At 39.2% G+C, this 26,043-nt stretch overlaps 1 protein-coding gene across 7 annotated transcripts in view; it reads left to right on the top strand.

The window, feature by feature from the left end:
* The window catches only part of LOC103474130 (dedicator of cytokinesis protein 9-like), a 48,266-nt gene that overhangs the window by 14,402 nt on the left and 7,821 nt on the right, over window positions 1-26,043 (top strand). For 3 of the 7 annotated variants that reach the window (XM_081615596.1, XM_081615594.1, XM_081615600.1), the window contains 41 exons: window positions 1,947-2,063; window positions 6,148-6,237; window positions 7,444-7,526; window positions 9,049-9,118; window positions 9,253-9,348; window positions 9,989-10,123; window positions 10,199-10,373; window positions 10,672-10,727; window positions 11,469-11,543; window positions 11,616-11,756; window positions 12,250-12,567; window positions 12,643-12,725; window positions 13,312-13,434; window positions 13,545-13,624; window positions 13,735-13,922; window positions 14,511-14,576; window positions 14,808-14,900; window positions 15,009-15,120; window positions 15,208-15,329; window positions 16,776-16,862; window positions 16,957-17,046; window positions 17,175-17,290; window positions 17,440-17,509; window positions 17,602-17,727; window positions 18,469-18,540; window positions 18,633-18,779; window positions 18,883-18,966; window positions 19,050-19,161; window positions 19,256-19,434; window positions 20,142-20,249; window positions 20,330-20,441; window positions 20,530-20,660; window positions 21,778-21,892; window positions 22,697-22,763; window positions 22,928-22,975; window positions 23,454-23,521; window positions 23,881-23,996; window positions 24,075-24,212; window positions 24,298-24,480; window positions 24,691-24,804; window positions 25,179-25,394. In XM_081615596.1, coding sequence (XP_081471722.1) covers window positions 1,947-2,063; window positions 6,148-6,237; window positions 7,444-7,526; window positions 9,049-9,118; window positions 9,253-9,348; window positions 9,989-10,123; window positions 10,199-10,373; window positions 10,672-10,727; window positions 11,469-11,543; window positions 11,616-11,756; window positions 12,250-12,567; window positions 12,643-12,725; window positions 13,312-13,434; window positions 13,545-13,624; window positions 13,735-13,922; window positions 14,511-14,576; window positions 14,808-14,900; window positions 15,009-15,120; window positions 15,208-15,329; window positions 16,776-16,862; window positions 16,957-17,046; window positions 17,175-17,290; window positions 17,440-17,509; window positions 17,602-17,727; window positions 18,469-18,540; window positions 18,633-18,779; window positions 18,883-18,966; window positions 19,050-19,161; window positions 19,256-19,434; window positions 20,142-20,249; window positions 20,330-20,441; window positions 20,530-20,660; window positions 21,778-21,892; window positions 22,697-22,763; window positions 22,928-22,975; window positions 23,454-23,521; window positions 23,881-23,996; window positions 24,075-24,212; window positions 24,298-24,480; window positions 24,691-24,804; window positions 25,179-25,394 — 4,722 coding nt within the window. Of the gene's footprint in view, window positions 1-1,946; window positions 2,064-6,147; window positions 6,238-7,443; window positions 7,527-9,048; window positions 9,119-9,252; window positions 9,349-9,988; window positions 10,124-10,198; window positions 10,374-10,671; window positions 10,728-11,468; window positions 11,544-11,615; window positions 11,757-12,249; window positions 12,568-12,642; window positions 12,726-13,311; window positions 13,435-13,544; window positions 13,625-13,734; window positions 13,923-14,510; window positions 14,577-14,807; window positions 14,901-15,008; window positions 15,121-15,207; window positions 15,330-16,775; window positions 16,863-16,956; window positions 17,047-17,174; window positions 17,291-17,439; window positions 17,510-17,601; window positions 17,728-18,468; window positions 18,541-18,632; window positions 18,780-18,882; window positions 18,967-19,049; window positions 19,162-19,255; window positions 19,435-20,141; window positions 20,250-20,329; window positions 20,442-20,529; window positions 20,661-21,777; window positions 21,893-22,696; window positions 22,764-22,927; window positions 22,976-23,384; window positions 23,522-23,880; window positions 23,997-24,074; window positions 24,213-24,297; window positions 24,481-24,690; window positions 24,805-25,147; window positions 25,395-26,043 lie in introns of those variants that run through there. The other 4 variants (XM_008424946.3, XM_008424896.3, XM_008424954.3 and 1 more) reach the window with 2 other exon arrangements.

Below are 26,043 nucleotides of genomic sequence, written 5' to 3' on the forward strand. Positions count from 1 at the left end.
GAAGTGGACCACTTGTTGCTTCTTTTGTTCGTTAATCCTTCCTGTGCACCAGAGTCCAAGATTTTGGCCAGTCTGATTACATTTTTTTGTTAAAATAATACAAAATTTTTAAACAAAACTAAGTTTAATTTTTAATTTCAAATGGATGTTTTTCTTTAATCAACGATGTTGTCACAGTAAACCTCAGACGCACATATGAAATGCATTAATGCGAGTTAATTACTGGCAAGTTACCCTGGAAAGCCACTGAGTTCACAGCTGCTTGTCTGCCAGGCCAGAATCCCATTATAAGCCGTAGCTTATAACTTTATGCTTATCAGGCCATCTATAACATCCACAGGGCTGAAAAATTTGGAGGGGGGTCATTGCATTTTATCACTGGGAAAATCGCTTCAATAAATCAAAGCTTAAATCTACAGCCAGACATGTGTTTAATTGGCCTCATGTGTTTGTTGAATCAAGTCCAAGAGGCTAATCCAAATAATATAAATCAATTTCGTATCTACCAGCCACATAGCTTAGTATTATATGGTTGTGGTCATTGGTCTGATTGAGGTTTTGCCCCATTACATGTGTAATTCTCCTTGGCCGAGACAATAGACCTCAAAAGACTGACTGATCTTTATATTGCTGAGGGTTTGAGCGAATGTCACTCAGCTGGTCAGTATGACTAAAAAGCAACTATAAAGTTTAAGTCCACTTACAATTGTTCCATAATCTATCATTCTGTATTGTTGCAGGCATAATGAACATGGCTCAGACTAAGAGCCTTAGTAAGCAGAGTGTCTGATCTAACAATACATTTGCTGCCTACTAGTACCTTTCTACCTGGGCTGCAAATCTTATATAAACTTATAAATTTTTTTGAAAATTCTATGCCAAAAATGATTCCTTAATTGCGACTATGCTTAGCTGTTTATTTGTCTATGACTTATAAAATTTATTATTCAGCTTTTGATGGTGTTTGAAATACTGTTGCATATTTGCCTTATGTTTCAGTGATATAGGCTTCAGCAGGTGAATTCCCAATCATTGCGTTCTGATGCACTGATCGCCCAGCTTAGCCTAACACATCTAAGCTAGGCTGCATTTGTTTTTCATATGTCAAAATATTCAAACTTTAATAAGAAAACACATCCACATTTTTTGAGGTTTGCATACCTAAATCCCAGTTGATAAGAATATTTTTAAGGGAGACCAATATCTGGGGGTTTCCTGTGGAATGCAACAGCTGAGGTCTGCAGTGTCAAGGGAGTGTAACATCAGGAACTGAGCTCTGCTATCTTACTTACTGTCAAACATCAATGCCTAGGCAGTTCTTTTTGCTTCAATGATATAATCTAGAGTGAAGACTCTTATTTAGGGAGTATACAGTTCCACCGCAGCTTCGGGATGTGATGGATGGATGTGCTATGGACAAATTCTCTGCAACTGAGTAATGCTTTGTGGGGCCAAAATCTCAGAGGAATGTTACTGAATAAAGGGATAAAAGCAGTTCTGAAGATGAGTACTAACAAGGTACAGCCAATAAAGTGGCCAGTTGGTGTAGATCTGTCTCTGTTGCACACTGGTATAAAGAGGTAATGTGTACTTCTGAGAAAAAAACGATTCCATGAGCTGCAGTGGCCACTTCTATAGATACTGAACGTGAGCCTGTGACACTGTGACTGGTACAAATACTCACACAATCTCCGTCATCCAGCATCTCCTCCTCTTGTTGCCCATATTCATTGTGCCAGTTCCTGTATCTAGAGCTGCCAGCGAAAGGACAATAGCAACTTGTTGTCCGCACGCTGTGAATGCTACAGATTTACCATTGTGAATGCGTCCAGAACATATGAAATGGTCCAGTTGTTGTTGCTGTTGTCGAACAGGCACAGTTCCTTTATGATAAATCAAACGAAAGTTAAAAAAGGCTTGCCTAATGTTGTGTTTCGTTCCCGCAGGTAAAACCAAAGATCATAGAGCCTCTGGACTATGAGAATGTTCTCCTCCAGAGGAAGACCCAGATCATAAGTGATGTTCTGCGTGACATGCTGCAGTTCCCTACGGAGGACTTCCAGGTGAGGAAGAGCAACTCTGAGCATGTTGATGGATTTATTGCTTTTGCTTCCTTTTCCAAAAAGAAAATGCATTTTTACAACATTTACAACGTTATTAAGCAATTAGATGCATAGGGAAATATCTTTTACATTCAAACTGATGTTGCTTGTGTAGAAATATGAAGTACTTTTACTTAAAACTGTGTCTAAACTCAGATTTTTAGCTGTTTATAAAAGTGTCTGCCTTTCCATTCTGAACTATTTTTCCATCTTTGGTATCTTTAATGCTTTGTTTTGAATTCTCCTTTTGCATTTTCACTTCGAAATCTTGAATTCTCAAATTCTCAAAAGCTATTTCTAAAGTGAGTTCACTCAGGTATTCACCTTTATCTGCTTCTTAGTTTTTACTGCAGTTATCACTTTCAGTAGAAATAGTGATACTAGATGAGGTTCCCTTGAAATAAAATACACTCATCGTTGGATATGAACTAAAATAAATTGAATCCAAGTGCAGTGTTGATAAAGGAACATCCAGCCTAGTCCTAGATTATTGCGCAATCAGTCGATGATTGGTGGTTTTCATTATGGGGCTGTCTCTGTTAGTAACTCTCCACAACCAGTGTGTGTTCCTGTGTGTGTATGTGTGGTTTGACCCAGTCTGTCCATCTGTCCAACCCACCACATGTTTCACATCACTGGGCGGAGAGACACAAAGCATTAAAACAGCCAGACACATGGGTGTGGCGAGAACAAGCACTGCACTCCAACACTGATAAACATTGATTTAAAGAGTAGGGGTTCACAGTTTGGTATGTTTTTAGGAGAATAAAAACAAAACCACATTTTTTTCTTTCAGTCAACACTGAAAAAGTATGGAACTGTGTACGTTAGTTACCAAGTAAAACTTAGGCTATAGGCATCTGGGTTTGAGCGTTACTCTGTACTAGTGATGTTTGCATTCAGATGATCTTGACTCAACTGAATAATTAAGTTGGAGGTAGAGCTAGCTCAATATCTTCCTGTTGTTGAAATAATAATTACATCAAGATTACGATTGATCCACTTTTCTGCTGCTTATCAACAGGGGGATCTTTACAGCGACAGTATTATGTTAAATCAACTTTCTTGAGCTTTACACAATGTTGTAATGTTATTCCCTCATCAAAAACACACCTGGAGTGTTGCCTTGATTCTTTCATGCATGTTTGAGAAATCCTTTACTCTCAACCATTCAGCTGTGTGAAACGCCTGGTTGGACCCAGCGCCATCTCTGAGCTTCAGCTTCTCTGAGCAACCTCCCCAACTCAGCTTCTTCAGACTAGCCAGAAGCAATTAGCAAACACCTGGTACAACTGCGCATCTGCCGAGCTCAGCATATGAGCTACTTCTGAGTGCAAGGCTGGTAAAAACTTAAAAGGTTAATAGAGGAGCCATGTTGTAGTGAGTATGTTGTAGTGAGTTTTTAGAGGTGGAGGCTCAATTTGAAGATGTTAAGTATTGAAGTCAAATTTCTTTGATTTTTTTATAAGAACTGATTGTGCTACAAAATGATACTATGCTTGAAAAACACATAATAATGCCCCTTTAAGCAGAGTTTAATAAAGCTCTGACTCATCAGTGCTCTCCCCTCTGTTTTTCTGAATTTATAAGGATTTTAAAGTTCCACACAACACTATCCTGCATTTGTGGGGGACATGCTGAACTGAAAAACCCTAATTTCTCTGTAAACACACATCCTCCCAAACCTATCAAAGAGGAAGGAGATTTGATTAGAGGAAAGAGATTAAATATGTGGTTATGGATTTACTCTTTGTTGATGTAGTGCTCAGCAAAACCATTCATGCTCCCTGTACCACTTTTTCACATTTCATTACATTCCAACCACAAACCTCACTCTATTTTATTATATGTGATATACTGACACAGAGTAGTGCATAATTGAGAAGGGGAAGGAAGATGCTACTTGCTTTACAAATCATATAAAAATAAAAGTCTTTGTTGTATTCCATCCTCTTTACTCTGAGATTAAAATAAAATCCAGTGTTACCAATTACCTTCACAAAGCACTTGATTTGCAAATGGTGTCCACCTGTGTGTAGTTATAGAATGTAATAGATTCTATTATATTGTAGATCTATTTGGATGTTTGCAGATGACATTGTAATCTATAGTGCGTGAAAGGAGAAGGTGGACAAAAGCTGGGACAGTGATGGTGTGATTTGGACAAAGGGGGAATTGATGTCACTTGAAGAAAGTCAGAATACACACAGGTGAATCTGCATGTCATAGAGTTTCTAATTATGGACACGAAATGATTTGCTGTGGTGCTTTCTAAAGGGAGCAGCCAGAATAAGAGAATGTAATGTAGACGTATTTAAAGTCGAAGAAGAAGAAGAAAAGGAAATCAAAGAACACTATGTACATTTTCCAGATTGAGCCAAATATGATTTTGATAGCCAAAAAACCTGTGTACAAACCAAAATATAGCAGAACGGTTAAAACCTTGCGAGCTCAATAGTGTATGAACAAGCGACTCGTGACAAATGAGGGCATTGTGTCACTGTGTCCAACTGCGTTTTTGTGAGCTGAGTTGAAAACCAGAGCACTCGTCTTAAGCAAAGGAAATGGCAGCCTCTAGTAATTTTGCAGACCCTCCGACTCAATAGCCTTCACAGCCTGAGGCACATTTCCTATGGACCCATGCTCTACTCTGTCTGACATTATAAGGCTAGGAGGGGAAATAATTGGGTCTGGAGTTTGACTGGATTGACTCAGATTCTACAGCAGTCATTTCTTACTCTGTCAGCTCATCTTATTTTCTCCTATTTGCTAAATACATTCATGGATGTACTATTGGTCAGTAATGGGTTAGTATGTTTATCATATATAACACACAAACACACTTGAAGTGATTTTTATAAGAATGAATACATTTAAATTAATAAAATGAATACATATACATATGAAATAGTGACTTGGTGTTTTACATAAAGATTAGAAATTTTCACTCGGCGGACCCATTCTAAGCAATCGGCATGCCGAGGTGACTGAATCGTTTTCATTACAGAGAATGCATCTGCATAGATGAAGCAATGTTATTATTTTGTTTTTCATGCAAGATTTGAATAGAATTGCCATAAATTCAGTACCAGTGGAGCATATTTGAAATGCATCATGGTGTTCAAAATGGCACAAAAAAAAAAAAAAAAAAAATCTATCGATCACTGTTTTGCTAATGATCAAACGGCATATTCTCACATATACCTAAACAGTAATACAATGGTATGTTATTTATTTATAGCAGCATATCTTCAGAGGCCATTGAAATAAAAGCTTGATGTTTGAGAGGCAACCAGTGTTGTCGACTGTGTTGTCGATTTCAGTTAGTATAGTTGCAGACAGTGGCGCAAAAAGTGGGTATGGAGCGCATGCAATGCATAGGGGCACTGCACCAGAGGGGGCGGCACGCCGATGCTGTCTTCAGCGTATACACTTCAGCGTGCCCTTACGCTCCTTCACCTCGCGCACATAACGGGGTAAATGTAGCGAGTTTTACCTTACACGTGTCTTCTACGCTCCTTCACCCTGACTTACTTTCCTTCGGGGGAGGGGGGGGGGGATTTATGTTTTTACATCCACCTGAATAATATGTGGTTGCAACCTGGTTGCAGACATTAGCATGGGAAGTGCTAAAATGAGGCTTTCAGTCTTGGTTGTCTCTGGAGACTTCTTAAAAAGCAAAGAAGCATCCAGGAACCAGAAGGACTCCTGCTTCTGTGGTTCCACAGATCCTAGAGGATTTCTTCAGCTGAACCAGCTGTGACGGTTCGGGCATCTAATGAGGATGCCTCCTGGCCTCCTCTCTTTGAAGGTTTTCAGGGTGACACTGGGGCGGATGTAGAACTCGCTGGAGGGTTTTTATAAATATCCCTTCTGGCCTCGAAATACCTTTGGAAGCCCGAAGACTGAGAAAGACGTTTAGTTAATTAATTAAAGGGGATCAGTACATTTTGTAATCTTGAGGTCTTGTAAAATGAAATTTGCCCTGCTGCCTGACAGAATGGATGTGTTGTGTGATGTGTTTTTCATGCCTCTCTCTCTTCAGATCTCCACCCTGCGGCGCCAGGGACGGACTCTGCTCTCCACTGTGCCAGAGACTGCTGAGAAAGAAGCTTCCTCTCTGTTTGTCCAAGAGGTAAAACCAATACATGCATGGATGCTAGCCTGCTTTGACCATTTTAAATCCCTCCCCGAGTGCCAAAGGCTAGGCTTTGACTGAAACCCTGCAATGTCCTTTCAATTGATGTGCTGCCAAGTTTGATCTACTTTTAGCCAAGCACATTTTGCTTTGTTTCTGCCGTAGTTAGAGTACCTGGAATTCGTACCTTTCAGACCAGATGAATACTGGTACTCTTGATTGAAACATTAAACTAATCAAGGCTTTGATTTTCTTGTGCAGGTAAAGCTGGTTTGATTTCAGAGAGTGTTGTTGAGAATAACAAATGCCGACCATTCGTTTGGCTTTGAGAAGAGAGAAAACTCATCTGGTGCACATTTTGGAATGTCGCTGTTGGCCTTCATGTGAACTTTTATTTGTGTTATCCACCCTCTGATTTCCTGACAGTAAGTGTGCCGTGGATTGTCCAGAGATGGAGTCCATACTTTGTTGGTACTTGACCTCATGTTGTGTCAGAGAATCTGTGCTCTGGATACTTGGGATGCGACTCAATATAGAGCACAGTACATGATAGACCCCGCTGCTGTAGCAGGACATTACATCTCAACTCCATCTGGAACAGCTGGGGTTACTTATACAGATGGATGTTTCCTTCTTTTTTTTTTTTTTTCTTACCCTGAAATTATTTTTCCACTTTTATTGACCTTTTGTCTTGGACATTGTGGGTTCTATATATTTTCTTTTTGTTGAGGAATTCAGAGAGCCGAAGAACACATATTGAGATAAGAAATACAACTATTAGCTGTATTTTGCACGTTTTTGCAATTTGCCATTGTCTGATTTTTCAATCAGAAAATCGATGTTTCTCCTTACAGAGTTCTGAGCACGAGCAATCCATTTAAGCTCATGCCACTGATTTGAAGCCTGGAACTTTAACTAGGCCACTTGAAAATTAAGATTTTTTATTTTTTTTTGCTAAGCGTGAAAGTTAGCTAACAGTTTTGTTTCACATACGAAAGCAGAACTTTCTACATCTAAACCTTTACTATATTTGTCTGGAAATATTTGAAAGTCCATGACTTCCCCTGATGTTTTTGAGCAAAGTAGCAGCTCCTCTTCAACATTTGAATAAAAATGTGTTTTATTCATTTAGCCATAACTAAACCCACTTCAGTTCAACTTCATTTCGTCTTATCTTATAACCTCTAACCCTTCTCTCTGCAGTGCATTAAAACATACAAGTCTGACTGGCATGTGGTCAACTACAAGTATGAGGAGTATTCTGGAGACTTTCGCCAGCTTCCACAGTGAGTGTGTATAATTCAGATGTGCTAACCGAGGCTTATTCTTTGACCATAAACGCCTTAAGCTAAAGTGCAGTGTTTGAAGCTTTAAATATACAGACCAAAATGAGGAAACAGGAAGTCTTTGCAGCAGACTGGTCATTATAGAAGGTCAGATTAAAGATACAGTTTAGTTGCACTTTGCAAATTCCATTAGACTTTGTTGTTTTTATCTCTAAACTTGAAATGTTAGTATGTCTTGGCAACTTGTAGTTCTGTTTTAAACATGTTTGTTCATCTCATAATCGTCACTAATTTCAATGTTACTCATGAGACTGAAGGATCTATAAATACATGTTCTCTTTAGCTAATGTTCCCTCCAAGGTTTTTAGTAAATCTTATTGTGCTCAGCGTCCCTCCCCTTTGTTTACTGCCCTGTAGCTGATGTAACCAGAGCTCTAGAAGCCAGGATACCTGCCATGGAGGTACTACAGCAACAATAGAGGACTTCCTTTGTTTTTCATATCCCAATACAGAGAGCTATTTTAGGAGCAATGTTGACTAATGCCATTAAAACAAAAGGAAAATTCCAACAATGTGTTGGGCGTCCTTGGCCAAGCTGCTTTCCTTGAGTGCAGGAATTGACTCTGCAGATGTCGTGTGGTGTTTAAGTCATGGCAGGGCAGAAGCTAGATAAATCCTGACCTTGGTTTGGACTGTTTATAGAAGTAGTTCCTCAGAGAACGTTGGGTTGTGTAAAGGTCAAAGGGCAAACGGTGTGTTGTTTGAGTTGAACTTTCAAAAAAAGCTGCGGTTTTCCTAAAAGGTAGAAAATGCATTTGTATTATTAGTACTGTTTGTGTGCTTTTGGGGTTGCAAAATGCACTTTCTGAAAAGTATTTACACCCTTTGAAAATTTCCATATTTTGTCATGTAAACACAAACTCCAATGTATCTTGCAGGAATATTATGAAATAAACAATCACAAAGTAGGGAAGTAGTATTTATCTTCCATAGTTGTGAAGTGGAAGGGAAGTACTTTATTGTTTACCTTTTATTTTTTTCTTTTGCAAATAAGCATTTGATAAGTGTGATGTACATTCGTGTTCCACCCCCTTTAATCGGCACCTTAAAGTCTTTTTAGGTATGTTCCTACTAGGTTTGCACATATTGCACACAGAGAGGCCATGAACATCAACTCTGTTGACATGATGCTGCCACGAAAATATTAGTTTTAGCTTTCTCTTCAATTTGGTCCTCCAATTTGTAATTTGAAGAATAAAAAGTAATTTTATCTTTCTTATGCACTACTTTGTGGGCCCACCACATACAAACTCAAATTGTAATCAGAAACCACAGATATTCATTTGAAAAATATACACTTTGAATTTCTTAGTCATAATTTAAAGTCACAATTGAAGGCGGTTGTAGCAGTGCTAATGAATAATGAAAAATCTAATGGTTATATATATGATGAAAAATGATTGTATGACAAGAGGAAGTTTAAACTGAACCAAGTGAAATGAATGTGACATTTGTCCTTCAGCAAGGTGTTGAGACCGGAGAAGCTTGCTGCCCACGTGTTTGAAGTGGACGAAGACGTGGAAAAAGACGAGGTAGAGTTTCCAAACATCTCTCCTCAAACAGGAAATCCTGTTGATTCTATTCTCTTTTGGAGAGACATAATAAGTAGAGAACAGTATTTTTTACCTAAATGAAACATTTTTTTTATTTTTTTTATCTCCTCCAGGATGCAGCCTCTCTTGGATCACAAAAGGGAGGCGTGTCGAAGCATGGCTGGCTCTACAAAGGCAACATGAACAGTGCGATTAGTGTTACCATGAGGGTGAGCATTCTAGAGGAAATGTTACCCTTAAGTAAAAAAATCTCAGTTCGACATCAATCCTCATTTGTCTCAGTTTTCAAAACCACAAAACCTTTGCTCTAGTTTATATTGCAAATTTTGGTTCACTTGAAATAAAGCAAAACTGACTGAGTAACTTTTCAGAAACATATAGCAGCTTGTTTTAAGTCAATAATCCCTTATTGATGAAAAGTTCTAGCTCCACTAGCAGATCATTTCATTATAACATGGGGAAAATGTTTTTTTAAAAGAATATCCCAGTGGAGCTAGTACTTAAAAAAAAAAAATCAATATTAATAAATTATTTACTTAAAACAAGCTCCTATATTTCGCTGAAAAAGTTTGCGAAAGTTTTTATTTTTCATTCTACCCACGTCCAGATGAAAATGTACCTCAATAATCAACGCTTTTCTGTTTCTCCTCATGTTTTCAATGACTTTTAAGGCGATAATGTTTGCATTTTTTTCTTGCACATTTGGAAATCAGATTAGGCCTCGCTATAGATAGCCCTTGACGTTTTCACTATTACCCACGGAGCGTTCCCATGCCCCGTTCCCTCTTTATTTTTAGATTGAAACGATAAACAACACTGGTTTTCACAGTCTCTATTTTCATCCTCCAGTCCTTCAAGAGGAGATACTTCCATCTGGCTCAGCTGGGTGACGGCTCCTACAACCTCAACTTCTATAAAGATGAAAACACCTCCAAGGAACCCAAAGGAACCATCTTTCTCGACTCGTGCATGGGGGTTGTTCAGGTAGCGTTGCCTGCGCACAGATTCTTTGAAAGTTAAACTTGAGGATAAAGCTCAGGATTACTCGCGTATTTTCAGAATAGCAAAGTGCGTCGGTTTGCGTTTGAGCTGAAGATGCAGGACAAGAGCACGTTCCTGCTGGCCGCTGACAGCGAAGCAGAAATGGAGGAGTGGATCAGCATCCTGAACAAGATTCTTCACAGCAGCTTCGAACAGGCCATGCAGGAGAAAAGGAACGGCGATCTGAATGATGGTAGTTTTTTCTGATCTCCTCAACAATTTCTGCTTTATTTTTTTCCCCTCCATGTTTCACACTGTTTATAATGCATTTGTTCCAGATATCTTGTGGGATTTTAAACCTTTTTGCACATGTTTTTATTTTTAAGTTTCCCCCCAAGGAGAAAAATGTTACACTTTGAAAATCATTCATAACTTCCTAACCTAAATGTTTTTTCTTTTGGTGTTTCCAGAAAGGCTAAAAACCAACACTTCATTATGGTTCTGCTATAACAAACCACAGCTAACAAAACTCATGTTGATCTTTCTAACAGATGAGGAGCACGGAAAAGCAGAGCTTTCCTCTGGAAGCTTTCAAGACAACTTTCAGGTAACCTGTTTATCTATTTAAGCTACACCTTCACTCATAACACCCAACAAATCAAATCTGTTGCTGCTTGCGAGCCCCAATAGGATCTGATGCGCAGAAAGTTTCTTGATTATTTGTAACCGAAGCTGTAAGCTAATTAGTCAAATGTCTGGGTTTCCTGGAGCCACATTTTCCACATGGTGGTCACTCTGCTGCACATCTGGATAAGTGTGTTTGCTTCTCCAAGTGGAATACTTCTTCTGCTCACAGGGAGTGAACGTGGTATTCTAAAAACAATCATCTAGGCCTATTATGGGATTTGTTTTCTTTAAAAAAACAAATCCAAAAACATTGATGATCCCAGATAGATTTATTATTCACTGCTGTTTCCTTCATACTTGCATTTCAACATTTTGTTTTGATTTCTGAATCAAAAGTTTTCACACCTCTTGAACTTTTGCACAAGTTTTTAGGTCACAACAAGCAACAATAGTGTATTTTATTGGGATTTTCTGTTAGGTCAAAATAACATGGTGAAAAGGGGATAGATAAGGATACATAATTTTCAAAATTTTTGGGAAATAAAAACCCAATGACCTCCTAGAGGTCTGATTACAAATGTACACAAAGCTCACTGTACTTGTATTGCTTTACAGTTCTGACCAAGTATCAGATTCAAGCTCTTTTCGACTTATTCTATATCCTGCAGGAATCTGTGCACATCTCTTTTTTTAAAAAAACATTTAATTTGATTTCTACCAGACTGCTAGAGATGTCGAATCCAGAATGAGAAGCGAAGCTCGCCTAAAGCTGTTTACTCTGGATCCAGACACTCAGGTGAGGAAGTTCTGGATTATAAGTACTGTGACAAGATTTAAGCCTCCTAACGACAACTACGGTTTGTCACAGAAACTGGACTTTTCTGGCATCGAACCAGACGTGCGTCCGTTTGAGGAGAAGTTCGGGAAGAGAGTCCTGGTCAGCTGTCACAACTTGTCGTTCAACCTGCAGGGCTGCGTAACAGAAAACGAAGAGGGACCGACCACTAATGTAGGCTTGAGAGCTTCGGATGCATTTGTTGTTGAACAGAAATTGGAGTCTGAAGTGCTCCCTGGCATTTACGCAAATGCCAGGGAGTTTTAAATCGTTCAGATGGCCCATTTGGATGGTTGATTGTTAAAGCTCATATTGATGGGTTGGTATCCTGACTCCCAGCCAGGGCTTCACATGAAGCATTAGCACTAAATGTGGTTTCCTGACGTCACTTTTAGTGAAAAGAGAACTCCTCTTTACACAATATATTTTTAGCTGTGAAAGCTCAGCTGTTAGCACAAGCCTGCACAAACCTCAGATAAAGAGCCTCGTGTAATGGGAATGATGGTGGAAAGCGTAAACAAGAAGATCCATTTGGGCCGGACGAAAACTGTGAAGTACATTTGGGAGGAGGAACATCTGTTATCATCTTTCATATTTCACTCCTTCTCTTGGTCTTTCCAAAAACATTTTATCTCCTCTCCTTCTTGTGTTTCTTCTTTCTCCACAGGTTGAACCGTTCTACGTGGTCCTGTCCCTGTTCGACGTCCAGAACAGCAGAAAGATCTCCGCCGACTTCCGCGTGGATCTCAACCACCTTTTGGTTCGCCAGATGACATGTGGTCAAGGCAACGGATCCAATTCAGAAATCATCGGCGAAGGTCCCCCAGAAGGCCTCGGTCTGGCTCCTCACTACCCCACACAGGGGGTCTTCTCTGTAACCTGCCCCCACCCAGAGATCTTCTTGGTTGCCAGAATTGAGAAGGTCCTTCAAGGGGGCATCACCCACTGCACCGAACCTTACATGAAGAGCTCCGACTCCACCAAAGTGAGTACACGAGCAGAGATATTCACTTTCTTGTATTAGTAGATGATCACATTAAATAAATACATTCTTGTTTAGGTGGCTCAAAAGGTGTTGAAGAACGCCAAGACAGCCTGCAGCAGACTGGGACAGTACAGGATGCCATTTGCTTGGGCTGCAAGGTGTGAAGTCGGCTTACGATAGACCCGATGTGGTGTGTAGATGGACAGGTGTTTGTTCACTGAGGTTACCGACATTAAAACTCCAGATATGTTCCATCTTGTTCACACAGTTCCTGTTTTAGACCACAGTGGTAATTCTGATGGAAAGAGTTTGTGAGAGAGAGAAAGAATGGTAAATTGGAAAAGTTCACAGACTTTCAAAGTCAGTTCAGATTCTACTTATTGTTTGTTTACAGCTCCCAAAAAAGTCATTTTATATTTATGTTGTTTTAGATGTAAGCATGTAGAGTCTTTGAAATTCTGGAAACTTGATTCCTTTTGCTGGAGCTAATCACAACTGCTGCTAAGCTAACTGAGCTACATGTCACAACATGGGGTAAATTGTCAGCAAGGTGCCAACTGAGTATTATTATAATAAAAAAACAATTTAAAAAGGCAGGAAAAGGGTAGATAAAACCCTTCACTTAAAGGTAAAAATTAAAAGCCTTTTACACCAAGTCTGTTTTCTGTTTGTGTTGTCTGTTGCATAAATGTGTTACTCCCAGCTATCCTATATATTCAGGTTCTTACGTTTTTCCCTCTGCAGGCCGGTATTCAAGGATGCATCAGGAACTCTGGAGAAAAACTCTCGCTTCTCAGCTCTTTACAGACAGGACAGCAGCAAGCTGTCTGACGAGGACATGTTCAAGCTCCTCACTGACTTCAGGAAGTATGTTGTCTTCAGGGGTTTTGTTGTTGCTGTTATCAATCTATTTCCTGTTCTCCAAATGAGCTTTGGTAAATTTCTAACAAGTTTTTCTTCCTCTGTTTTCCCTGCAGACCAGAAAAAATGGCCAAACTCCCTGTGCTGCTGGGGAACTTAGATGTTACTATTGATAACGTCGCACCGGACATACCCAGTAAACCTTTATTTTTTATTTTTTTCGGAACTTCTTCTAATCATTTAGTTAAATGACTAGAAGTTAATAATTATCCCTCTAAGTGGTGTTTCTTTGCTGCTTCCTTGCAGACTGTGTCACTACCTCATACATCCCTGTAAGAAACTTTGAACAAAATGGTTCAGGCAGCGCTCTTCTGGAGGTGGAAGAGTTTGTGCCGTGTATTGCTAAGTGCGCCCAACCATTCACTATATATAAAAACCACCTGTATGTCTACCCGAAACACCTCAAGTATGACGGACAAAAGTCATTTGCAAAGGTACGTATAGAAAAGGTCATAATGGCATGTAGTTACAATGCCTTACTGTAACCAAAGTAACGTTTTATTGTCTTTTCATTCACGTTTATCCCCAAGCTTGTGTTGCTGTTGTTTTTTACATAACATAAAAAAAATTCATAAATTCTTTTAATTTGTTCTTCTGAATAGTCAGATCTTATCTGCAACATGAACTGTAGATCCAAAGCATATAAGCTATCCTATTTGGAAAGCAATTCCTTTATTTGGCAGGCATTCTCATATAATCATCACTTTCTTCTCCTGTTTAGCCCATGAGGCGACTGGCAGCGGCCTCCAGCTCATTTAGGCCAGTTGCAGAGCCGCGGAGAATTATCTGCATGCCAAGCATCGGCTTTTGATTAATACATTAAAAGAGAGGAGTGTTTTTTTTAAATTTTTTTTTTTATTGTTGTTCCCAAATAGGTCAGCTCGTTACAGGAAACCAGAAATATTTAATAAGATAGCTCTTGGAAATCTACTTGAAGTGTTCGTACGCGCACAAAATGACACTCTCCATATTTATCTCCTGATTTTAATTTGTGTTTTTGTGTTTTTATCACCCATTTCCAGGCAAGGAACATTGCTGTATGTGTTGAATTTAAGGACTCTGATGAGGACGAAACCCAGCCACTGAAGGTACATTTACACAAAACACGGTGCTCTTTTCATTACATCTGTTTGAGGGCTCTAGGTTGAAAAAAAAAAACACCACAAACTCCTGAGCAGAAAATTAGCAAAAAATCATGGATTACAATGTTTGCAGATTACATTATGCTTTGTGAGAGCAGGTGAAAGAGAGCCTAGAAAGGTGCAAAACGCTTACACATTTGTTCACTATTTCATCTCTTACACCCGTCTTTGCTGCAGTGCATCTACGGGCGACCCGGAGGACCTCTTTTCGCTAAACAGGCTTACGCAGCCGTTCTCCACCACCAGCATAACCCTGAGTTCTACGACGAGGTATTCCTGCTTGTTGTTCCTCATTAGAGTTAATTTATGTAAAGGTTTATTCGAAGATTAAATTGTCAATCGGAGGAAGAACGAATTTCTCTATATTTCTGTCTACAGATTAAAATAGAGCTGCCGACTCAGCTGCATGAGAAGCATCACCTTCTCTTCAGCTTCTTTCATGTCAGCTGTGACAACAACAGCAAGAAGAAGGATGTAGTAGAGTCTCCTGGTAAATATCCCCAGGCATATTTTATATACGTTCATTTCTGTGTAAACTGTAACGCAGCTACATCTTTTTTTTATTTCTTGTCTTCAGTGGGTTCAGCTTGGCTGCCGCTCCTGAAGGACGGCGGCAGGGTCATCATGAACGAACAGCAGCTTCCTGTCGCTGCAAATCTACCTGCTGGCTATCTCAGCTCCCAGGACGGCGTTAGCAAGGTAACAACAGCCAAAAATTAGATTTTTAGATTGGCGTGCGAAAGGAACACGTGAGGGTTTGGATGTGAACAGACGTTTGACTCTTGAGATTCAAAGAATTTCCTGCAAAATTATTTGCATTCAAGCCTCAAATATGGAAAAACAACTGAACCGTTGTCATTTCCTAAAGTGTCTCAAGGTTGAAAGATAGAAATCTTGTTAGCTGAGATTGGATTGGGACCTTACGCAGGCCCCGCAGGCTTTTACACCAGACGCCTCAGAAATCTGCTTAGCTTTAATCTATAACACAGGCCTCTGAAGTGTTTGATGGAGATTTCTTTATTATAAATTTAATTACAGTCATTTTCTAATCTCTGCTGTTCAGTAGAACCCATCACAGTTTTGTCTATCTCCCTCATGCTTCAGAAGGGAAAGAAGATGCACTGCTTTAGGCAAATAACAATAATAGGCAAAAAACATTGCTTTCATATACATCTGATTCTTTTGCATTTTCAATTTAATCTCCTGGTGTAATACACAAACGCTGCTGTTGCTGCCCTGATTTAGAGAAACTAAAATGTTCAAGATTCAGTTGCCTAAAAATAGCAAAAAAGAAAAAGAAGAAAATAAATATTGATTGATGCATTTAGTTTACATTTTCCAAATGTAGCAGAAACTATAATCTGTCTAAACCTCTAAAATGTTTAGACAGAAATCTACTGGTTCAAGAAAAATAAATAAATGTAATTATCAAAGCACAGATGAGTAAACAAAATCAAAACTTATGATACGGTTCAGGGTTTCCTATATTTCTCCTGTTTTTTTCTAATTTTCTTTGTAAAAAAAAAAGTTTTTCTCTGAGATTGTGAGTTTTTTAATGAATTAAGGCAAACAACTGAAGCCATAAAATAAACTGTGTATTCAAAAATATGACAAAATGAAAAAGTGTAGTTACACGATTATGTTGACTTCACTGAAATACACATAAATACTACTTCCAGTCTATTGCTCAGGCCACTTAAAAAAAGGTTTAACAGGCAAATGTAGCATTCATTAACTTATCTATTATTTACCGCATTGAATAAGCAGTCAAAAAGATTTAAACTTTAATGAATGCACATAAAAATCAGTTTGATCACTTTTTCAATTTATGCCTTTAAAGGCTTGAATCTCTAAACTAACCAAAGTCTAGATCCAAAATCATTTACCAAAAGAGTAAAAGGAAAAAGAAGAGGAAAATGTATGTAAATTCATGCATTGGATTACAGTTTGCAGCCTTCCTGTTAATGTGACATTCAAGTCAAAAAGTGTAGTATGAAATTATAACATCATAAAATGAAAATAATGTTAGTATTGATCTGTTTTTGTTTTTATCCCCCATTTGGGGATACAGCTTTCATATTCAGAGAGTCGCTTTTGCATTGATCAGTATGCAGCACAATAATTCATGCACATTTATCACTGCAGCAATCTGGCTCCGAGATTAAATGGGTAGATGGAGGCAAACCGCTGTTCACGCTCTCCACCCATCTTGTATCTACAGTTTACACTCAGGTAAACACACTTCCGTCATGCTCCGTCTTGAAGAACAATGATTCAGTTTCTTAAATTAAATTAAATTATTTATCGCATTGCGTGTTTTCACCAGGACCAGCATCTGCACAACTTCTTCCAACACTGTCAAAGCATGGACATGTCAGAGCAAGCTTCAGAGGGAGAACTGATTAAATACCTGAAGGTATTATGAGCTCCATTATCCTTTAAATGCTCAAAGCAAACAAAAGTTCAGTTCATTTATTAACCATTTCTTATCAAAAGCTAAGATTTGCAGATATTATTGGGTGTTTTTTTCCCCATCTTTTTTAGAGTCTTCATGCAATGGAAGGCCATGTGATGGTCAACTTCCTGCCCACAATCCTCAACCAGCTGTTCTGCATCCTCACCAGAGCATCGCATGAGGATGTGGCTGTCAACGTTACCAGGTAGATATTTTCTCCTTAATGCCATATTTCTTCTTTTCATTGGACATTTGGCACACTCTTTGTGTTTTTCAAGACCTGCTGTCACACCGACATAATAGAAATGTGGTTTTTCATTTTTGTTGCCATTTTTCTCCTTTGCTTTTCTTCAGGGTAATGGTTCATGTGGTGGCGCAGTGCCATGAGGAGGGACTTGAGCATTACCTAAGATCTTTCGTCAAGGTGAAGCTTTTTTATCATATCACTTGACAATGATATTCAGTGTGTTTTCCTGGAACAACTAACATATACTAGTAACATTTTTCTCCTTTCAGTTTGTGTTTAAGCCAGAGCTGTACTCGTCCATCTGTCTGAGAACAGTTCATGAAGAGCTGGCCAAAGCCATGACGGCCATTCTCAAGCCGTCCACTGACTTTTTAACAAGCAACAAGTTGCTAAAGGTAACCTAAATGTGCTTATTACTCTGTACAAATACAAAGGTAGGACTAAACACCAATTTACCTGAAAAAAAGCTATTTGTATGCAAAAGTTTACACTATAAAGGGGCAAAATCACTCTTAATGTTACCAGGACTGAGTTGCAGATGGAAATACAGTACTTGGATGGAATTAGTTCTTCATTTAGTATGTACTGATTTTTAAAAATCAAAACTTTTCCACTTTAAGTGAAACTCCCTCACTTTATCTGTTTTCAGCACGTTCAGGGCATCAAGTTTCACTTTATGTCGATGACTTGTTACTATTTCTTCAGAATCCCCAAATTTCTTTTCAGTCTCTAATGTTCTTGTTTCTCCAGCTGAATTACTTTTCTGATTGTAAATGTGGGCCAAAGTTAACTTTGTGCTTTGGATGTAGAAAACTCTACAATTATTATTATCTTTAAGAGCAGTTTATCTGGAAACAACAATAACAAGAAAGTACAAACGTCTTCACAGTTATTAGATGTTGTCATATAGTTTGTCACAACTAAACTGTTAAAGAAACCAGGTGTTTGCATACTAGGAAACTGGTGAACAACTGGATATTTACTATTGTGTATTGTTATAAAGAAAAAAACTAAATGTATAACTACAGCTAATCAAAATGTTCACTCTCACACTTCAGTGTTTATCTCGTAAGTTTCCACATACCACTTCTAACCTTTCTTCTTCCTTCCACTAACGTTTTTCTTCTGTGTTGCAGCACTCATGGTACTTCTTTGAAGCTCTGGTAAAATCGATGGCTTACTATCTCACGGAGAGCGGTAAAGTCAAAGTACGTGTTTTATTTTCTGTCTCCTTCTCTTCCTGAGGTAAATCCCAGGCGAGCCTAACTCCCGTCCTCCTTCTCCGGTTTCCTGTTCCCAGCTCTCGAGGAACCAGCGTTTTTCCGCGTCCTTCCACCACGCTGTGGAAACTCTGGTCAACATGTTGATGCCGCACATCACCCAGAAATACAAGGATAACCTTGACGCTTCTCGCAACGCCAACCACAGCCTGGCACTTTTCATTAAGGTTAGCCCTCCTCCCTTCTGCTCTGCAGGGAAAGTTTATGTTGAACAACTAGGGAAGCTTTTTAGGAAGATAAATTGTGATTCACTGTCCACTTTACATCCAGCGCTGCTTTACCTTCATGGACAGGGGATTTGTATTCAAGCAGATCAATAACTACATGAACTGCTTTGTGCCTGGAGACCCAAAGGTGTGTTTCTTTTTTAAATGAAAGTTTTCTTTCTAAGATTAATCCTTCGCCCTAAAAAGTTGCTTTTACTACGTCCTTTCCAGACTCTGTTTGAGTTTAAGTTTGAGTTCCTGCGGGTGGTTTGCAACCACGAGCACTACATCCCTCTGAACCTTCCCATGCCATTCGGCAAAGGCAGAATACAGAGATTTCAAGGTGACCTTGTCTATGAACTTCCTTTTGTTTTTTTATTGCATTTTGTTTCATAATTAACAAAAAGTTCCATCTCTTGATTTGTGCTTTGCTGCAGATCTGCAGCTGGACTACTCCCTGACCGACGACTTCTGTCGAAACCACTTCCTGGTGGGCTTGTTGCTGCGGGAGGTGGGCGGGGCCCTCCAGGAGCACAGAGACATCCGCCAGATCGCCGTTCAGGTGCTCAAGGGACTCATGATCAAACACACATTTGATGACCGCTACGCTGCTAAGGTAAGTGATGTTAGTTTTATCTTTGTGATTGTGTTTCTGACGTTACAAAATACCAACACAGTCTGACTCCTGACTTCCATTTTTATTTTTTATTTATTCATTTTCAGTTTTCACTCAATAATTAAAGCGAAACGCCTTCAATAAATCGTGAACGAAGTGTGTACTTCTTTTAGCAAAAAGAAGTATAAACTTATATCTACCCTCTATTCACATAAAAAGAAAATCAAACATTTTTCCAATACACAAAAAATTACACACAAAAAATCTAATTCCATCTGGCTTCACTGTGATAATTTTCAAATTTTGTTTGAATCCAAAAAAGAGATTTAGATCATTCCATAAACTGCCACCTTTAACTCAAATGTATTTTCCCATCATCGTCATTTTGAATCAGAATTTTTTTTTTTAAATCTGTGTTCCTTTTAAGTTGTATTTGCTTTTACTTTTTTACAGATCTGTTTTAAATATTGTTTAGTAAAACAAATGTTTATGTGCTTTATGTGCTTTTAAAACACTGCGCTTTTTCAATTCATGAAGTTTAATTGTATAAATATTGGGTTTCTATATCCCCACAATCAGTAAGTTTTACAAAATACACAAAGCCTTTTTGTTTAGTACCTCCTTTACCTAACTAAAACAGAAATAGTTTTAGATATTTTAACTTCTATAATAAATTTCTTAGTAAAACCTTTTTTGTTTAATTTCAGAGTCACCAAGCCAGACTCGCCACGCTCTACCTCCCTCTTTTTGGCCTTCTTCAGGAAAACGTTTACAGGCTTGACATCAAGGACTCGGCTCCTCTCGGCAACCACAATGTAAGCCTGCCACCTGGTGGTGGGAATCCAAATTGCAGCTGATCTTCCTCACTCTTTGGTTGTTGTTTTTTCCATGTCAGAACATGAGGGAAGACTCCCTTGTTCCAAACTCCATGGTAACTCCCCAAAAACCTGGAAGCTGCATAGAAAACGCTCTTCACAAAGACGTGTTTGGGGTCATTTCTGGGACAGGTGACCGTCTCTTCGCTGCCTCGCCTCAAACGATTCTCCAACTAAAACATCACTGAGAGCACTAACATATCCTGTTTTCTTTCTTTAGCCTCTCCTCACAGCTCCACTCCTAATGTGAGCTCTGTTCACCATGCAGACTCCAGAGGCTCTCTGGCCTCCACCGACTCTGCAAACAGCCTTCTGGACAAGAGCAGCGACAAGACCAACTCTTTGGAAAAGGTGCGTCTAGATTCAGCTTTTATCTGTTATTCGAGGTGTCACATGTTTGGCATTTGAAAAGCCTACTCCAATATGTCAATTACTCTCCAATTGCAACAGTTACTCACCATAAAGGATGCAAAAAAAGGACCAGAAATTCAAATCGGTTAAAGGAGCAATCAACTTTTTTGACCTTTACATCATGTTATATTATTACCCCCCTTTATTAAAGTAAATAAAAATTTCTTCCGTGTTCCCAGAAAAACCCCCAAAAGAAAACAGAGATAAGTACACTTCAAAAAAAGTATTTTTATTTCTAAAACTCTAAAATCTGGGAAGTACATACATTTGTGTTTTCCACCCCTTTACTCTGATATCCCTAAATAAAGTCCAGGTTAACTGAGTGCTGTTGTAGACACCACTCGTGTGTAAATCATAAATCCTGTTGTTCTGTGATTCTGCAAAACACTTTGTGCTTGTCTCTCACAAATAATCCTAATATTTGTGCTTGTAATGTGACAAAATATATAAAAAAATTTAAGAGTATTTTTACTAGTAAGCATCTGTGCACTGCGTCCTACAGTGTGGTTTGTTCAGTTTTATGTGTTAAAGTTACCCACCCGATCTGTTTTGACTCATTTCATTTCATGTCTACATTATTGCCACCTCTTCCTTAAAGAGGTCACACAGGCGCTCTTTGACCTCCCAACTCCAACACATTGAGAGATTTCCCAGAAGGCACTCTGTCAATGTGCCCCCCCTGCCCCTGGACCCGGAGCACTGTGCTCCGCCTCTGAACCATACTACCAAGCGGGTCACTATGGACTTCTCTCTGCTCACTGTGCCTCTGCCTGACCTGCTGCTGGACAGAGACTCTGAGAGTGAGAAAGCAGCTGCAGACTCTGGACCGGACGGAGGTCATGGGGAAAACGGACCAGTACAAGTACTCAGTGTGACTCTGGGTGGCTCTCCATTATAAACCCTTTATTTGAAGTGTTTCCACTTCTTTGCTGTTGTAGCGTCAACTGAGTGGACGTCTCTCACTGTTTGGGGTTTTTCTTTTGAGTGCTGTGCTTTGGCTTTTTGCCTTTACTTTGCCAACTTATGCCAACATTTACTCTCTTGCTGTTTGCATCAGAGCCAGTGTGTGTCAGCAGTGGGCAGTACTGTGCTGCGCTGTGACAAACTGGACCGGGACGAGATCGGAAACCTGCTCATGTGCTTTCTGCACATCCTCAAGAGCATGTCAGAAGGTAGGACTTCAGGTTGGACTATTCAGCGCCTTGAACTTGTTCATTTTTACCATATTCAAACCACAAACTTCAGTGTATTTTATTGATGTTTTATGTAATAGATCAAGCAATTCATTTCTGCAAAATACATTAGAGTAAAAATAAATTTGAAAAAATTATTTTTCAACTTAGCCACTAGAAAACAAAAAACAAAAATCTAGTTGACATATCACAAGCAAGACAAAACCTTCTCTTTTCCAGAGCTGCAAATGTTACATGAGCTTCTGAATAAGAAAACTGATTGTTTTGATGAATATGTGAAATTTTTATTTTTATTTTTTTGAAAGAACAATAATATCATTGCCATTTTTAGGTCCTTAAATAAATTAAAACATAAAACTTCTGCAAAGTAAATTTTCTTATTTGACGTTATTAATGGAAAGATGGATTTTAACAAATATTACTGGTAATTTTAGTATTATTTGTTGGTGGAAATTCAATGCAATTATTTCTTGGAAACAAAAAACAAAAGCTATAGTTGTTGCTATATATGCATATTTTTAAAAATTGGTTTTAACCGAGTTATTAAGAGCCATTTAAGAATGTTGTAACCCACTGTCCTTTAAATTCAGACTTTTACAAAATTACAAAGCTTAAACAAGCTGGGACAGATCTACCTCATGATTACATTGAAATATGTTGTTTTTAGGTGTCAAAATGAGAACAAGTTCAACACTTTGTAAGCCTCTGTATTAATCAGAATTTTTTTACTGCAGCATATTAATCCTCTCTTGCTGTTTTATTTTTCCTTTCCACCACCTGTAGAAGCCTTGTTTGCGTATTGGAACAAAGCAGCTCCATCAGAGTTAATGGACTTCTTTACTCTAATAGAGTAAGTACTAGCATTGACTGCCTCAATGGGGAGGCGGCGAAAAGAAACTCTATATAACGATTACACAGAGTTCACCACAGTCTTGTTCCAGAGACGCAGCATGATGTTCCCTAAAATGTGTTTTCTTCACTGCTAAGTTATCTGTTTGTATTTTTGTCCTGCAGAATCTGCCTTCATCAGTTCAGATACATGGGGAAAAGATTCATCGCTAGGTAAAGTCTGCCTGATCACATGGTTTGATTTAATTCTTGAAATAAAATAAAACGCTTTTAATCTGTGCGATAACACACACACGTTTAACTGCTCAGAAGGTTTTAATCTTCAGTTCTTGGCTTTATCTTTTATCTTTAACACTGCTGCCAAGTTGTTTTGTGAATATGGTTGTGGCCCTTGGCCCCTCCTGCCCGGGTAAGAGTTTTATTCCTTCATTCCCTCTGTGCTAGGTTAAGTGCATGATGGTGATTTTCCACACTTTAATATCGGCTGCATTTCATCCAATGCTCTTTTTTTTTTGTTTCACACGTCAAAACACTCAAATTATAGAGACATCTGTAAACGGATTAGTGATTTCTGCTCTCACCTGAAGCCTAAATGTTATGGCGTCTTTCATTTTTCTCCCAGGAGTCAGGAGGGAGCAGGACCTGTAGCTGCAGACAGGAAGTCTCTGACTCTGCCTGTGTCTCGTACAAGGGCGGGGATCCTGCACGCCCGCCTGCAGCAGCTGGGAGCTCTGGAGAACTCTCACACCATCAATAATGGTAAGCTTTGGATCAAGCTACAAAAAGCTGGAAGGAATTAGATTAAATGTAAAATTTGTTAAAAAAATGTTTTTCTTTTTTTGGAGCCAAGTATAAGAGTTGTAACGGTTCGATATGAACGGGGTAATATTACGTTTAAAGGGAAATTAGTTGTTTATTCAATCTGGAAATATTATACTGACCTCTAGTAGTGGACACTTATAAGAACAGTGAAGAGCTCTGTGCTAAATCTGAGTAGAAACAAAATATTTTGCTCTGATTCAATACAAACAAAATGATTTTAACAGTGTTCAAATTTAGCCAACGGAATAGAAATCACTATTATTAATTTAAAATGACTATAAGTGGTGTGTTTTCAGTGTACTGCCACACAGAAGTGGACGTAAACAGCCAGTGCCTGCTGGAGGCCAACGTGTCTACAGAGGTCTGCCTGACTGTGTTGGACACACTCAGCACCTTCATCATGGGATTCAAGGTACACACATGTACAAAAAAACTACTTTTTATTACTGGTTTGGTTATCAAACATCCTTATACCTTGTTGTGTTTTCAGACTCAGCTGAATTCAGATCTGGGTCATAACCCCCTGATGAAGACGGTGTTCCAGGTGCATCTGTGCTTTCTGCAGATCCCCCAATCAGAGGCTGCCCTCAAACAGGTCTTCACCTCCCTCAGGACGTTCATTTTTAAGGTGAATAATTTGACCCTCGTTTTCGTCTCCGATCACCTTCCTCCTCGTGTTCATCATCCGAACTCTTCCTAACCGTGTCTTCTAGTTCCCCTGCACATTTTTCGACGGCAGGGCCGACATGTGCGCCTCGCTCTGCTATGAAATCCTCAAGTGTTGCAACTCCAAGCTGAGCTTCATCCGCAGTGATGCGGCCCACCTTCTTTACTTTCTGATGAAGAGTAACTTTGACTACACGGGCCGCAAGTCTTTTGTGCGAACCCACCTGCAGGTATGTGATACAGCGCCTGGCCAAATCGGTTAGCATGTCTTTGTCAATCGCACAATCTCTATAAAAAGTTAAAGTTAATGGTTGTAATTGTCATAAAATGTGAAAAGGTTCAATCTTTTTCGGTTATTACAGTGAAGTCTGGATATTTTTCTGTACTTTCCAAAAAGTCATCAGTGTGAGGCTGAATTTTACCAATCATTGTTTCATTAGGTGGTGATCGCTGTTAGCCAGTTGATAGCTGATGTCATTGGGATTGGCAGTACACGTTTCCAGCAGTCTCTCTCCATCGTCAATAATTGTGCCAACAGTGACAAGAGCATCAAGGTGGGTGAAGAACACAGGTAAACTGTTCAATAAGGAATCCTTCTCATTGCTTAACTTTGGTACAGGAGCAGTAGAAAGAAAGTTCACCTTCTTTCTGTTCTTATTTTTTAAAGTTTGGGTGTTTAAGAAGCCAATACTCCTAACCACAGCAGCAAATATCCAACAAAAACATGTTAAAGTAAATCTGCTAACCAAAGCTGCTATCTTTCTGTTCTGTCATAAATACAAAAAACCTATTGGATATTTTAAGTATTCAAAACATGCAAAGTCATCAGCCACACAGTTTCACTTGTTTTGGGGATTAGCTTTAACATTTTAAGACTTGTTTGCATGTTTCATGCAGTCATAAACATTTGTACGTGTGCTGCTGGCAGCACACAGCATTCCCATCGGATGTGAAGGACCTGACCAAGCGCATCAGGACGGTGCTGATGGCCACTGAGCAGATGAAGGAGCACGAGAACGACCCGGAGATGCTGGTGGACCTCCAGTACAGCCTGGCCAAGTCCTACACCAGCACCCCGGAGCTGCGGAAGACCTGGCTGGACAGCATGGCTCGCATCCACAACAAGAACGGAGATCTCTCTGAGGTACGGAGGGCTGAATGTGCCACGTGTAGGACTCGCACACCCTCGTGGGTTTCTGCTGTTTTTGCTTGTGTAGCGTAGTTGAATCTGCGTTGTGTCTTGTGAAAATAACAGCCAGACAACAGCTGAGCTGAAGGCACTTTTAATGCTCCTGCATCCAAACAGCGGAAAATAGCGGTCAAAACAGGCCTTTTCTGATCAGTGCTCCACAGCGCCTTCTCCCACGGAATCCGAACAGAAAAAGCCTGAGCAGCGCGTGTGCAACTTATGTAAAATAACACATTCACCTTACAAAATAAAAATAATGGCAACAATAATTAGTAACTAAGTGCAAACATGAGCATTATACTCTTGAACAGTACATGAATAACAAAAAAAAATAACAATTAGACAAAATATTCCCACCAAAAGCAATGAAACATCACATACCTGCATCCAAACAGCAGAAAATAGCGGTCAAAACAGGCCTTTTCTGATCAGTGCTCCACAGCGCCTGTTTAACCATGAACAGTACTATTTTCGGGAAAACCTTTCATGAACTATAATGGTATGACCCGTTAATTTTTCTCCTTAAACCCCGAATTAACACCCAAAACAACAATATATGAACTCCATATGTTCAATAGTAGAGAAAACAATTCACATTTTCATT

Source organism: Poecilia reticulata, chromosome 2 (genome assembly GCF_904066995.2).
Source record: "Poecilia reticulata chromosome 2, P_reticulata-male-v2, whole genome shotgun sequence".
NCBI lineage: Eukaryota > Metazoa > Chordata > Actinopteri > Cyprinodontiformes > Poeciliidae > Poecilia > Poecilia reticulata.